This window comes from Denticeps clupeoides, chromosome 10 (assembly GCF_900700375.1).
Source record: "Denticeps clupeoides chromosome 10, fDenClu1.1, whole genome shotgun sequence".
NCBI lineage: Eukaryota > Metazoa > Chordata > Actinopteri > Clupeiformes > Denticipitidae > Denticeps > Denticeps clupeoides.
In genome coordinates, this window is record NC_041716.1 from 19,168,835 (window position 1) to 19,183,740 (window position 14,906).

At 40.9% G+C, this 14,906-nt stretch overlaps 1 protein-coding gene across 2 annotated transcripts in view; it reads left to right on the forward strand.

Moving 5' to 3' along the window:
* Positions 1-4,030: 4,030 nt before the first annotated feature.
* The window catches only part of LOC114797810 (IQ motif and SEC7 domain-containing protein 1-like), an 80,428-nt gene continuing 69,552 nt past the window's right edge, over positions 4,031-14,906 (forward strand). The window contains exons 1-2 of one of the 2 annotated variants that reach the window (XM_028992960.1): positions 4,031-4,296; positions 14,619-14,648. In XM_028992960.1, coding sequence (XP_028848793.1) covers positions 4,073-4,296; positions 14,619-14,648 — 254 coding nt within the window. In that variant the 5' untranslated portion in view covers positions 4,031-4,072. The remainder of the gene's footprint in view (positions 4,297-14,618; positions 14,649-14,906) is intronic. The other variant, XM_028992955.1, reaches the window with a different exon arrangement.

A 14,906-nucleotide genomic window follows, 5' to 3' on the forward strand; every position in this document is an offset into this window, starting at 1 on the left:
AAACTTAATTACAAGGTTGTGTGTGGGTGGGGAAAAAGGTAAAAGGGGTGTATCATATATAAGATGCATGCATCAAAGAAAGCTATCTTACCAAGTGACTTGGAAAGGATCCACCTCTACCTCATATAGACTCTCCACTGGTGTCCCTCAAGGCTCAGTGCTAGGTCCTCTCCTTTTCTCCCTCTGCACGAGATCACTTGATGAGGTCATTTCCTCACATGGATTATCCTACCACTGCTATGCCGACGACACACAACTCATCTTCTCTTTTCCTCCCTCAGATCTACATGCTGCTTCCAAGATCTCTGCATGTCTAACCAACATCTCATCTTGGACCAAAACTGAACTAATATTCATTCCAGCAGATTCTTCACCACATCAGGATCTTGCTATTTACCTGGACAACTCACAGCTCTCTCCTTCTACAAGTTTGAGTAACAATAGACAACCAACTCTCCTTATCGACTCACATCAGCAATCTTTCCTGCTCTTGTAGATTCCTTCTCTAAAATATCAGATGAATCCGCCCTTATCTGGTTCAGTCCTTGGTTATCTCACGACTGGATTTCTGTAACTCCCTTCAAGCTGGTCTGCCACTATGTACCATCCGACCTCTACAACTACTACAAAATACAGCAGCACGACTGATCTTCAACCTTCCCAAATTCTCCCACACCTCCCCTCTACTACATTCCCTCCACTGGCTCCCAGTAGCTGCACGCATCAGGTTCAAAATACTGATGCTGGCCTACAAAGCCAAACATGGAGTAGCACCATCCTACCTCACAGCCCTTATTACACCTCGCACTGCACCTCGTATACTCCGAGCCTCCAGTACTGCTCGCCTGGTCCCTCCATCTCTGAAGGTAAAAGGAAGACATTCATCTAGACTCTTCTCTGTCTTGGCCCCTCGGTGGTGGAATGAACTTCCCCTCGAGGTCAGAACAGCTCAGTCACTGAGCACCTTCAAACGACAGCTCAAGACCTTCCTCTTTAGAGAATATTTAGATGAACTTGTAACCTTCTTATTGTCTAAACTTATGTGCAGAATCTGCAACAAGGGTGAATAAAAAGGTTGTATTCATAGTTGAGTGTCCTAATGACCTAGAACTGATCACTTCATCGATGATAACTTGAAAGCACTGGGCAAGGGCGTTCCACGCCTTAAATGTAAATGTGTAAGGAGATTACTGAAACTACTAAAATTTGGTTATGCATCATTATAAACTGAAGTCTAGAATGACATTTTGTGAAATCTAATCATTAAAAAGACTGTACCACTTTCCTATTGCATTGTGCATGTAGAAATGGGGTTTAAATTTTGATTTTTGAAAATCAAATTTATAAGGCCTTAATTCTCATTAGAAAAAGACTTCTAGTCTTAAATCCAGAGTTTAAAGGTCTTAACATCCAGTAAATGTATTTTTTAGTAACCAATTTTGTGAATTTTGCAATCTGTGGCTGTCCAACACATTTTATTGTACTGTTGGACCAGCAGATGAGTGCTGGAACATTGATGTTTTGTGCACAGATTGAAGTTCATTCGTGGCTTATTTCACTGCACAGTAAATGGCTTGACCGGGGCATGAAAGAAGCAATATTCTCTGGGTTAAGAGCAGTGCAGCAGATCAATCATCTGACATCAGTGACGGTGGGAATAGGTGGGAATACTGAGCCATGGCCCTGGCAGGTAGCCAAAAGATGTTAGTACTGCAGCAAACCTCAGAGGTCTGCAACACCTCAACATGCACTGCTGTTTATTTTCTCTTTTGCTGCAATCTGTCTTTCCAAATGTGAGGTTATTGTTATTTGCTTTTATTTGTGTGTGTGTTCCACTGATTCATAAACCGTAGCAGGCACTGTTTATGTAGAACCCACTGTTTATGAAGCATATAGGAAGCCAAGTTTAAATCACCCACTTTTAAACTAGGTGATGCAACCCAAAGCTTTTCTAATGCCACAGGCCGGAGCCGGTCTGCACAACCAGAGCCATGGAACAGATTAAATTGATAAGTCAGTGGCACGAACCAGCATGCATAAAAAAAAAAAGGCAATTTCCCTTTCAGTGAATGGTGCTTGTTCATATTATATTTCTATAAGCAGCTCTGATTTGTTTACTGTATGCTCACACATATATGCACCAGCATAAGACATTAGTCATAAGAATTAATTGTGATTAATTATTAGAAAAATCTGTAATTAATGTGTTAATTTATGTTTAATTGATTGACAGTACTAACATTAATTGCTGGAGAATCAAATTGCTGGATCAGCATTAGTCCTGGCCACTTACTTTAATGGGTCATTAAATTTTATTATTTAATTGTTGGTGTCTTCCAAGTAATTTTGCCACTCACAGCCCTCCATACTACTGGTGTCAAGTGATTTAAAAAATTCATCTGATTAATTTACTGGTTATGTTTGGGTCTGGTGGGATCTGGATCCAGTCTTCCCTGATTCCTGATTGGCTGCACATGTTCCTGCACATATTTATACGAGTGCTTTTCTTATTTGCTCTGAATTTTAATTAAATAATTAAGTTCCATTTGAAATTACAAAAAATGTATGAGAACAATTGTATTAGTTTAATATTTATTACTATTTAATATTTATTAATATTTATCATTAATATTTAGACAATAACAGGGATAGCTCCAAATAACTAAAATTGATAATGTCAGTAGTGAGTGTTTCCATCATGTGCCGCAATGACAGTTTGACGACCGATGTCTCATGCTCCTCACTAGCCTCATGATGATGTTCTGAGGCAATGCATTCCACTCTTCCACAAGTTCTACATGCAGTTCTGCCATGTCACTTGGGGGGGGTGCAATCATTCAGTCTCTGCTTCAACTGGTCCCCGAAGTGCTCTACGGGGTTCAGGTCAGGGGACATTGATGGCTTCATACCATATGAGGCACTCCAATTCTGCCACAATGTGGTGGAGCATTATCATCCATGAACAGAAAGTGTTGATGGGTTCTATGATGTCTCAGAGAAAAGAACGTGCAGTGACTGAGCCGTGTACAATAACCAAATCTGTTTTGCCGTGACTGGTGATGCCTGTCCAGACTGTTGCACGTCCTCCACCAAAGCAAACCCTGGGGACCATGTTGACCTCAGTGTATCGCTCACCTCACCTTCTCCGGCAAAGCTAGACCACTGCTGCATTGTCCAGGTCACATGGTCTTGTGCCCACTGCAAACATTCACGGTGGTGTCTGGGTGTCAGTGGACTCGCCTGCATTCCAGCCATAGCGGTGGAGTCAGTTGCGAATGTTTTGTCTGCAAACCCTAGTACCCTCGCATCTCGTAAACGGGCCTGCAGCTGTGATGTCTGAGTACATAGGTAAAACAAACCCCGTATGTATGACACCTCTCACAATATCCCTAACTTATTGTGAGTAGTGTATTTGTCTTGTTTGTATCACGTCTTCGTTGGGTTATTGAATACGACGTGTCCTGTCCATGTTTTCAAGTGTTATATGTCGTAAATAAAACCCCCTTCCGCGTAAGTCGTGCAAATGCGTCCGGAAACATTTAAATGTGACTTTCATTGGAAAAAATGAAACCAGAGAGGAGGCAAACACTTTTGGAATCGATTACATTATTTTCACAAAAATGCAGCAAGAGCAAGAAAAAAAAATGGTGGCCTGAATATTTATTCCATCAAAATAAAAATCAAGTCAAATTCAGCATGCAGTGGGCAAATAAATGAGCTCCACTATTGGCGCGGGAGCAAACAAAATACCACAACAATTTACATTTCTTTGTTGTGCATTTGTTCTTTATTGAAATGCTTTGACAATAAATGGTCTTTTCTGATCATGATCGGCGACCTATCGGCGGAGGTGGCCGCTCCCCTGAAAGGGTTAAGTAGGTCCGGCGCTGCGGGTGGCTTTAAGAGGTTGCTTACAGTGTCGCAGAGCCCGGGTCCCTCACTCCCCTCCCCGACGCGCGCCCGCCCGCACGCACGCACGCACGCACGCGCGCGCGCCCGCCCGCCCGCCCATGTAAACAATGGCGCAGCGCGCGCGGCGCCCCGCGCGGTGACGCGCCCGACAGCTCGCGGCATGGAGAACCCGGGCAGGGCCGCGGAGTACCTGAAGGAGCTGAACCGGATCATCGGGACGCAGCAGGCGCTGCTGGAGAGGCAGCGGGGGCGCATCGAGGAGCTCCAGCAGCAAGTGTCCGACCTGTGCGCGGAGAACGCCGGGCTGAAGGAGGAGTACCGGCGGCACCTGCTCACCTGCCACGCGGCGCTGGGCTCCATCCAGGAGCGCCGGCTCCACGACGAGTAAGACCGGCCCCAGATATTCTTCCTTCTGGCCGCAACATTTCGGCAAATGCGTCATTTCCACGGCGAACCCTGTAAACTTGTACCGCAGGCCGGTAAATGTCGGGTTTTACGCGCGCTTTTAAAATCTGGAAAGCGGCTCCATTCATTAAATTTACACGCACGCACACACACACACACACACACACACACACACACACACACACACACATGTGATGTTGAATAATAATCTTCCTTTTATATTATTATTCCATGAAAAAAAACGCATTGCATTTCATTTACATAATATATATATAATAATAATAATGTAACTTTGCATTTCATTTTTCCTGAACTTTTCCTGTCGCTCAGTCCCCCCACCCTCACCTCCAGGCCAGGAAAACCCCTTCTTTCCAGACCTTTCCGACTTACAGGCTCCCAGTTCATAGACAGGAATTCATGGGGAATATGTGGTGTACATTACAGGACTTGCAGAAGAAAAGATGCATTTTTGTTGTGGATCGGCCCCTGTTTGAAATCACTTGTGTGTGCAGTTGAAATGGGTTTATTCATTCTAATACGCTGGGATTCATAAAACCCATCTTTAAGTACATTAAATTCAAATTTTGCACAGTAGATGCACCCGTAATAAATTCAAGTTAGCGAGTTTATCTTACATAGAGACAATGTGTCATTTTAAATAAACCTGAATTCTTATGCTTCAGCATTTGTTGCAACGACCAAGATTAGTTTTGCTAAAAAGGCTCCGTTTACACTTTTGAAGAAAAAAACATGATTATTATAAAAATATTACACATTTAATGGCATATGAAGGAGACCTGATAAGAAGACATCATAACTTTAAGGGACAGTGTGGATGGATAATTGAATGGTGCACCCTGGACGTTCTTGTGAAATGAGCCTCGGTTGGGAGCTGCAGTGGAGTGCTGTTCTGATGCCTCACATTTCCCATCTCGGTAAATGCATCTGCAAAGGCTCATTTGGCATTCACACAGTGTCCTGGAGCAGGATAGCCTGCATGCTGTAAATGATGCTGAAATGGTGCTTTAGTCTGTGCAATCTCAAACGCTCATTCGCTTACAAATTACTGCTCAGCTTCAAGAGAGTGCAGACTTCGTTTACAGTTGCATATGTAATGCTATCACCTAATAATCTTGTCATAAGATTAAATATGAATAAGACTGTAAGAATCATGTTAAAAAGTAAGATTTTGAATTTGCTGGCATGGCTTTGTGGGGATTGTGATTAAATGAAAACTCATGCAAATTATGCAAAGTTAAAAGTAGGAAAATGGAATTCATGCGAATATAATTCAGCACTAATTTAATTTCCAGTTAAAGCGAGTTGGTAAACCAGGCTGTTTTTTTGTGTGCAGGGTTTATGATCTTTTGGTAGTTTTTATGGTCTAATTGGAGCATGGACCAGTCATTTTGAGCTGTACAAACAGGTCCTGTTAACTGGGTGGAGCATTATGTCTGCGGGGATCAGTACTATGTACAACTTCTATGTTGTACAAAAATTGACACAATGTTCAACAGTGTCAAAAAGATAATGGTCAGATTTTAAATATATACAATAGACAAAATAAGAAATCAAAACACATTTTATTGTATTTTTATTTAAAGGCTACTTCCTGATTCTAGATTATTAAAATCTATGCCCATTAATAAGTGCAAACATAACTGAAGATGGTGTTCTATTAAAGTAGTCCAATGGCAAAAATTGTGCCCAGTATTTAATGCTGTGTGTGCCCATGGTGAGTGTGAATTTGGTGGATTGTCATGAGCTGCTTTGGACCAGTGGTGAGCCCATCACATTATAAAAGCCATCACTGTTCATTAGTATATTTAATTAAATGATACAGTCTCCTCCTTTACACCCTGTGGCATGACAACCGTAGGACTTTATATCATATCCAACCCTGCACTGACACCATTTGCAGGCTCACACTACCCTGGAAGGGGGTCCCTCTCTGTATCACTCCTTCCCAAGGTTTCTTCCTTTTTTTTGTGTGGAGTTTTTCCTTGTGTGCAGAAGGGTCAAGTGTGGGGGGTGTCAACTGTAGGGCCTGTCAAAGCCCATTGAGACATACTGTATGTGATTTTGGGCTATATAAGAAATAAATGTTGTTGTTGTTGTCGATTAAATGATATGTATTGAACTGGTTCCTTGTCTGAAAAACCCAATTTCATTTCTCAGGACTGGATTACAGTTGATTCAAGTTCCAAGCCCACTGATATGACCTCTGACTGCTTGTGTTAAATATAGTTGTGGTTCGGCATGCACCTTTGATCTTGCCCTGGGAACCCAGAGCAGTGGCTAACGAGAGTCCTAATGAGGGCGTTTAGCTCAATCTGATGGTGTTTTGGGTAAAAGGTCCTCAGAGGGGGTTCTGGCAATGGAAGCAAATGGCCATGCATCCTTCTCTATTGTAAATTATTTTAGCTGAGGCAGTCTTTCAGCATTGTTGAATGTTTCAATGTGGAACAATTTTGGTTTTATTGTCTCCTATTTTTACAATGTCTGCAAACTAGTTTTGTCATAGGAACATGCAACTTTCAAGGTAGTCTATACTAGACTTTTTTATATGACTTTCTGAGTGTGTGTCTACAGTCTGGCTGGGTGATAGATCGGTCAGGGTCTGACTCTGCGGGGTGATACAGATTCATGCTCAGGTGTTGTCTCCCTGGTTTTCCAGATTATGTGCTGCTGTTTGTGTGTGTATTGAAGTTGTGTCCTCATCTGGTCATTGGTCGCTTACCCCTGTATCTGTACGTGCCTTGTTTTTTGGGTTTTTTTCTGTTAGTCATGCGATTGCATCCATTTCCCCTGCCATGCCTTGCAATCGTGATATTTCGTTGAATAATGTTAGTATTCCAATGCAGCCAAAAATAACATTGGCTGTTGCTGGTGACACTTTTCGTTAATACCTGTCATAGGATTCATCACTATTAAAATATGTTTTTTCTTAACAGTAAATATTGATATATAGCGATTCATTTTGACTAATAAAATATGACAATTTTGAGAGCTCATCACGCAGCCCTAGCTTGAAGTGCCATATCTGTATTGTAGTGTAATTCAGAAAATGATATTAGCCTTGGCCTCATGCCTTGACACATGCTGCCAGACACATGCACACAAGGGTTCTACATATTACAATTATGGCATTTATCAGACACCCTTATACAGAGGGTCTTACCATCAGTAGTGACACGGACACTCAGGGTTAAGTGTCCTGCTCAGGGACACAATGGAAGTAGGTGGGGTTTGAACCTGGTTCTTCTTCAAGAGTGTCTTGCCTCTTACCACCCTAATCACTAATCACCCCATCTGATGTTCATTTGGCATGGGTGATTAGAACCCTTTACACATTGGTCTTCTCCCTCACTCCCTCGTCCTGCATGGTTTAGTCTACTGTTTGGCTGTTTCAGGCCATCGCGCCGTGTTTTCGTTTCGTTTCATTTATGAAACCACATTATCGGTTCAAGATTTAATGTCTCCTCCTTTACACCCTGTGGCATGACATCAATTTGTTGTTTGCCTATTTGTAATATATTTAGTAAGCAGTCTGAATATTTCTTACATTTTTCAGCCAGCTCAGTGCTTAACTCAACAGGAAAGACAGGTGAAGCTTTATTTATAATGATTAGACTTTCATTCATTTCCATTTTGGATGGTAGATTATGGTAGATTATGATTGATGTATAGCCTGCAGTTTGAAATTGGAAATAAAATGCTCCCTTGAAAGCTTTTGCACATTAGTTAACTAAGGCTTATGAATTATCCAATGAGGTTGTTACAATTGATGAGTATTTCTGAGATGCTTTTTAAACTTTGATGCTGTTGATGGGAGTTTATTACTCTAATATTGAAGTTCTTGTTGAACACAGATATTTAATGCGGTTCTCTACAAGAAAAAATAAATATTTCACTGATTAAAAATGCTGTGATTTATGATGAAACTGACCTGGCAAACAAATTGTTTTCTATGTGTTAAGTAATTATCTGTATTGTTGACAATTGTGTCATTGGATTAATAGATATGTGAAATTGTCATCATGGCCAACAAATTGTGATAATTTGTAGTAAAAGTGAAGCAAATGTGACTGTGAGCAGCACAGCATGCGGTGACAAAACGAAATGTGTCCAAACATAAAATGTGTCCAAACAATTGTTAGAAATGTCTTTTGGTCTGCAGTATGACAAATGGTCGCTCCCAGGATTTCACTCAGCCTTTCAAAATGCCAGGTGGGAACTGTCTACTTTAAAGCTGTTCATTTCGCAATTTTGAAGGCTGAAGAAGCAGCAACAAGTGGATAAAAGTTGTCAGATCATCACTCTGTCCTTTAAACAACAACGCACATTATCTGTGGTTATTATAATAGGAAACAGACGTGCTCATGTGCCGTGAAAATCTGTGAGCAGGTCATGCAGGGGAGTAAGTATGTAAGAACAATACAAGCCCATCATCTACAATTCAATTCCATTTCACTGATTTAGTACTGCACTGAGAATGCACTCAGCCTCATAAAAACCCAAAATTATCTTCCATTGCTCACAAGCAATTCAGTATATGATCAATTTGCAGTGTGGTTTAAAAATGTGCGTTATGATATGGTCAAAATAGAGACCAGTATCATAGATTTTAACTCATGCATATCTTGCCTGGGCTGGTCAGTGTCTCGATTCCAACAAAGCACAGCAGAAGATCAGGGGCAGTCATTAAATCTCGTTATCTGGTTAACGGGACGCCTCACTCTGCAGTAAGCATTTGATTGATTATGCCATTAAGTTTTGTGATCTTGGGTGTGCAGTACAGATGCGGCCAGCTGGTGGTTTATTTCCTGTGCTTTTGGATGCCATGGTGGTGTTGTAGGTGCAAGACACCCTGTACTTCTTGTTTTCGTTTTCACTTGAGTAATTTGGATACTAGACAGACAAGCTGTTTCCTACTTGCTCTTAAAAGTCTGTGTGAAAATACATTAAGTTTTCATTTATATATATTTTTGTTGAGTCTGTAGAAATGGATTCAATTTTCATTGTTCAGTTGCATTGCAGAATATAATAAAACATATTTTTGGAACGTTTGAATCTCAAATCTTGTGATGTTGCATAAATACAAATGTATTGCTGCTTTATACAGCTGTACCAGATGTGAATGGCTGCGGTGGCCGGCATGCAGCTGATCACCCGACTAAGCAAAATGATGGTAATAAAAAATCTTCCAGTGATCCACTTCAGCTGTAGGTCTGCCAGGAAGTGTCTCTACCCCAACTGCTGCCAGTTTTCTCGTTCAAGTGAAAGCACCGCTGGCCTGGAAGTCAGTACCGACATGCGGACGGCTTCAGGACACGCATGCATGTACATCATCCAGACGTAAATGATTAAAGCCTGCAGTGGTGTCCAGTTCTGCTTACTTAAACGAAAAGTGATATGGACACAGTCAGCATCATCAGCTTGGTCGAGACGAGCATGTCTCTGTCCTCATCCTGCTCCTGAGGCTGCAGCCTGTGTGTGATCTTTTTTTTTTATATTTCCTGTGAGCAGAGTGGGCTTTGAGTTAGGAAGTGAGCAGCACACAAATGGCGTCAAAGTAACACCAAAAGAGAGTCTGAGAATAGATTACAGGAAGCTGCTGGTTGAAATGTCACCCCTGGAGATCTGAAATGTTCCAAGAACCCAACAAGAGCTGCCCTTTTCTGCAGAATTAACTAAAGTGTAACATTAAAGTGATGCATAGTCAATGTCTGTTAAATCCAAATAATATGATTCTTCTGCAATAATATGCATTCTTCTGCTTAAATTGGAAGCATATTAATATGCTTCCTGAAAGGAGGATGTTGTGACATATTGTACTGCTAAAACATTAAACAAAGGAAGCAGGTAGAGACAAATATCTGGCATGTCATGGGACATGGATGAATGCATTATACAGAATCCGGCAGCCTGCAGCTTGACACTCTGTTTAGAGTGACACTTTGCTATAAAGCCGAGATCCATTTGCAGCTTGGTAACATAGACACTGCAATAAAACTGTGCATATGTGGAAGTGTTTACATCTGCGTTGAGAAATTGCCAGTGTTATGAGTCAGAATTTATTTCCCAGTGGCAGTTGTAATCTTTAATATGAAGACAGGAATTTCTGCTAGCCATTTTTCATGTCCAATATAATTGGTGTATTAAAAGTGAATTTAAAGCCTAAAAATATTCTAATATTGTAATTGTATTGTAATTGTAATTTAAAAATATATTATTTTGTTAACGTCCATGGAAGAAGTGATAATGGCACAATGGTGTGCATTTTTTTAACAGGCTCACTAAACATGGGCATTGGTCCTAGCCCCAGGAATCAATATCACCACCATTTTCTCAATACAGCACTTAACAATTTTTTTGCTAAATTGTCCTCATTTCCCACATTACTGTCACGACTACGGACTTACGGGGGAAGGAAGCGCAGATGTCTGACATGCTGGGAAAGGGGTTTATTAATAAACAATAAATAACTACAAATAAACAATGGCGCGGTGGCCAAGAATGGGAAATAAAGAGAAATCAACTAAAACAAACCCGCAGGCATGTGCCGATTGCCAGAACTGAAATACACAACTACACAACACAAATACAAAAACGTTCACGAAAATGCCGTCCCTTCCGAAGGGGCGGAAATGTCCGGCCTTTATGCGCCGTCTGGATTGGCCACCAGTGATGAGCACAGCTGCAGTCAATCCTGACAATTACACCTTGAACTGTCAACTCTGCCTCCAGAACAGATATGTACAGTATGTACAGAGCAGCTGTCTAGGCTGGGGCTGTATCTTTATTAATGCTCAGAGCACATGGAAACTGGATTTACTTTTATTCTGAAAGTGTCACATGGATTCATTTTTCAAGGATGTGGCATTTAGGGGTCTTGTATGAGGGAGGGTTACATCCCATAGGTGGATTAGGTGACCTACAGTATTAAAGCAGAATCTTGAGACCATTGTTAAGGACATACATAAATTAATGAAAACTATGTTTGCATTGAAAGGAAGCCCCAGAGCTTTCCCCATGTTTCTCCACCACACTGCCTGTACAGACAGGTAGAAAAAAAACCAATTTAGTTAAATATCTAATAAGCCAAATAAATGTTAAATTAGGTACTCTTCCAGGTAGAATAAGACAGTTACTGGATTTCATCAGCGGGTTAGAGGCACAAACATAATTTCACTTCTGCTACCCAGGAAATCAACAGCAATAGACCTAAAAACGTAAACGTGTATAATAGTCTGATGGTCTTATCCTGTAATATAATTTGATATGTTCCATGTATGATGCTTATATAGAACATATCATATATAGAATTAAAAATAAATGTTCATAAAATAGGTCCAGATTTGTGGTTTCACAAACAATAACTGCACAAATTATGATAACTATAACACACTGCTGCTCTTGACACTGGCCATCTGCTACCATATAACTCAAATTCTACCCACTGATGCCTGCCTACACAGTGACTTATGGTTCCTCACCCACTTACTTGATCTCAGTTGTGAAGCCTTATCCTGACATCTGCACACCTCCATCGAATATCACCTGCTAATATCACCTGCCATTGCCAACCCTAGATGGTCCAATAAATACAATCACCAGGAATACAATATCCCAATGTAACCTCAAAAATCTTCAAAACTCACCGCTTCTAAGAGTACTTTCTTTAAACCTCTAGCACCCCAATTCCTGCCTACCGTGCATGCACATGGGAACATTCCCATGTCTTCCATTGTCCTGTTGCCAGCTGTGTCTCTGTCTGAAGCATCAACCATGGGACCAGCTATGAGATTTGACCACCAGAGCCACCCTGTTCTCTCCATGTTCTCCCCATGTTCATCCATGACCCTATCACAGGTCGACTAGTTTTCCTTCCTTGGATCACATTTTTTTCCCAGTTCATCTCCATGATGTCTGAAATACTTCCAGTCAGTGCTCTTGATTTTGACATTTGCTTGCTGCTGCAAAATTATGTTTAAAGTGTGTCTCATGTAAACCTTGGGTCCTCCAGGATGCTGCCCCCTGCAATGCATGTTAAAAAATGCTGTAGTCTGCCCAAGATTTCTGTGAACCGTCAGATGCAAAACTGGAATTTTATTATTGATACAAATGCTAATTCATATTGAAATCAGCACAAAAATGTAGTATTGATAAATATTTGAGAAATTATGTTTTTGGCAACATTTTCGCACTCAACAAATGTTAACTTAAATTCATCTACCACTGAAGCCCAATAATCCCTGATATCTAATTCACATTTTACGGCTCATTGGTGTACCATATATGTAACTGGAAGACCCACAGTGATCTATGGTGGAACTGGTTCAGATTTAAGGCAGGGTAGCACTTCCTGTGAAGGGTTTTGGCTGCTTCTCTCTGGCTCGGTATGTATTCTTTCCCTGTTTGTTGGCAGCCGCCATCCTATCTTATTTCAAACACCTTGCCAGGTCTTTGAAGGCTGACCTGGAAATACTGGAGTCATGCCTTTCATCATTGTTCTGAGGGTTCAGGTTCACAGCAGGAACAAACGTAAAGGAATCTGCCCATCGTCTCGTGGCGGTTTCTTACAAAATGTTTGCCTATTGGAATATGGGCCAAACCTAAAGAAAAGACAGGAATCACTCAAAAAATATGTCAAAGCAATTTACTTCTTAACTCAGCAATGGTACTGTGTAGTTAGATGTTAACTTTGATTAGCTGTGATCTCATATAATCACAAATTGTAGCCACAGGACACGTGGTTTTAATAAAATGGCCAGTTTAGATATTGAAAAACATGTTTGTGCTTCTTGAAGACAACTGTGCTTGAGGTAGAATTTCTCAGTAATGCTTAGCGACATTCAGTCGAGATGTACATTCTTCCCAGAGCTACAGATGACTCTCATATGCTTTATATAACCTTACAGCACATCTTCTGAATGTTAACTCTGTTACCATGCTCGCGAGTGAGTGTTTACTTTTATGCTCAGTCATATTTCACAGCTGAGCAGAATACCAACTAATGTGTCTGCATTTAACAAGGACTGCAAAGTCTGTGCTTATGAACTATGTTATTAACCAAATATGTTAACACACACAGGGAGGCACACACACATGTGGCCGTTGGAGTATAAAACGCTCTTGACACTGTAAACTTCCCACTTGTAGGACTAATAAAGGAACATCTTGTCTTATCTTATCATATATTAAGAAATAAATATTCACAGTACTTGTATTTTGTGCAGGTGGATTGTAACCTGTCTTCAAGTACAGGTTCAAAAAGCAGGACAGAAGTAAGCAAAAAAAAAAACAGTGTAGACAATTTAACCTTAAATAGGCTGTTCATTTGCTGACAAATAGTTCTCCTGTCATGACCTCCTGATGTCTTTGAACATGCTGGGGCAGGATTGTTGAGCTGCAAAAGCAAAGCCTCTTGCAATGTACCATTGCTGTTGATATAGAATGCATTAAGAACGTAATTTTGACATTACCTATAAGATCCTGAACAAAAACGTCTGGTGATAGACCCCAAAAAAATTTACTTGATCTGCGTCACAGCATCTTACTGGCTGTCCACAAAGACACAGGACAATCCTCAAGCCAAATAATTAAATCTTTGCTCTTGATATAAATGTTTGAACTTGGCATGGTAGCACCAAACATGGAACAAAGTTGCAAGAAGGTTGTATTCTCTGATGAGAAAAAAATGAAACCTGATAGCAGGGAAATCCTTCTGAAGATGTTTTAAAAGTGGCACACTGGAGGAAGCTCCTTCATGCTCTGTTTTTTCCCCCTTCTTTTCTTTTCTTTTTCGTTCATAGGAACAATGACGCTGCAGGTTCTGCAGAGGTATTAAACACTGGCTGGCTATGGTGATGTTCTTGCAGTGGGTATCTGGACTGAGGGCCCTCATCTGTGCAGTAATGGATCTATCAACCTCCTGATGGAGGACATTACATGTACATTTATGGCGTTTATCAGACTCCTTTATCCAGAGCAACTTACAATCAGTAGTTACAGGGACAGTCCCTCTGGAGACACTCAGGGTTAAGTGTCTTGCTTAGCAACACAAAGGTAGACTTTATGTTATTCTGGTTCAGATGCGAGTGTCCTGCCCACTAACATCACAATAAACAGCAACTTATTAATTGATGCTCATATCGCAACTGATGATAATGTAATCAGGATATAATATATTTTTTAACATATATAACACATATATACAGCACAACATTGCACTCTTGTAGTCTTGAATTGTGGTCTAATGTGCAGTGGTCTAATCTGTGTGTTTTTTTTCTCTGCAGTTCCCGGTGTGACAGCTCTAGAATGGTCAGGTAGGGGATCTTCTCCTTTCTGAATCGCCCATCTCATTACTCACCCCGTACCCTGTGAAATGATTTTCATGTAGGCAATTTGCCCTTCACTTTCCACTTCACATTATGCACATTGGCCACGGCTCACCTGTGGCCTTCTGACCACTGGGGCCGAAAACTGCCTCATTATACATCCTGAGGGGACTTTATGGCTATGAGATGGGGCTGTTGATCTTAATATTGCATCAGCTCAAATGGCTGTAATAAATTTGACTGATT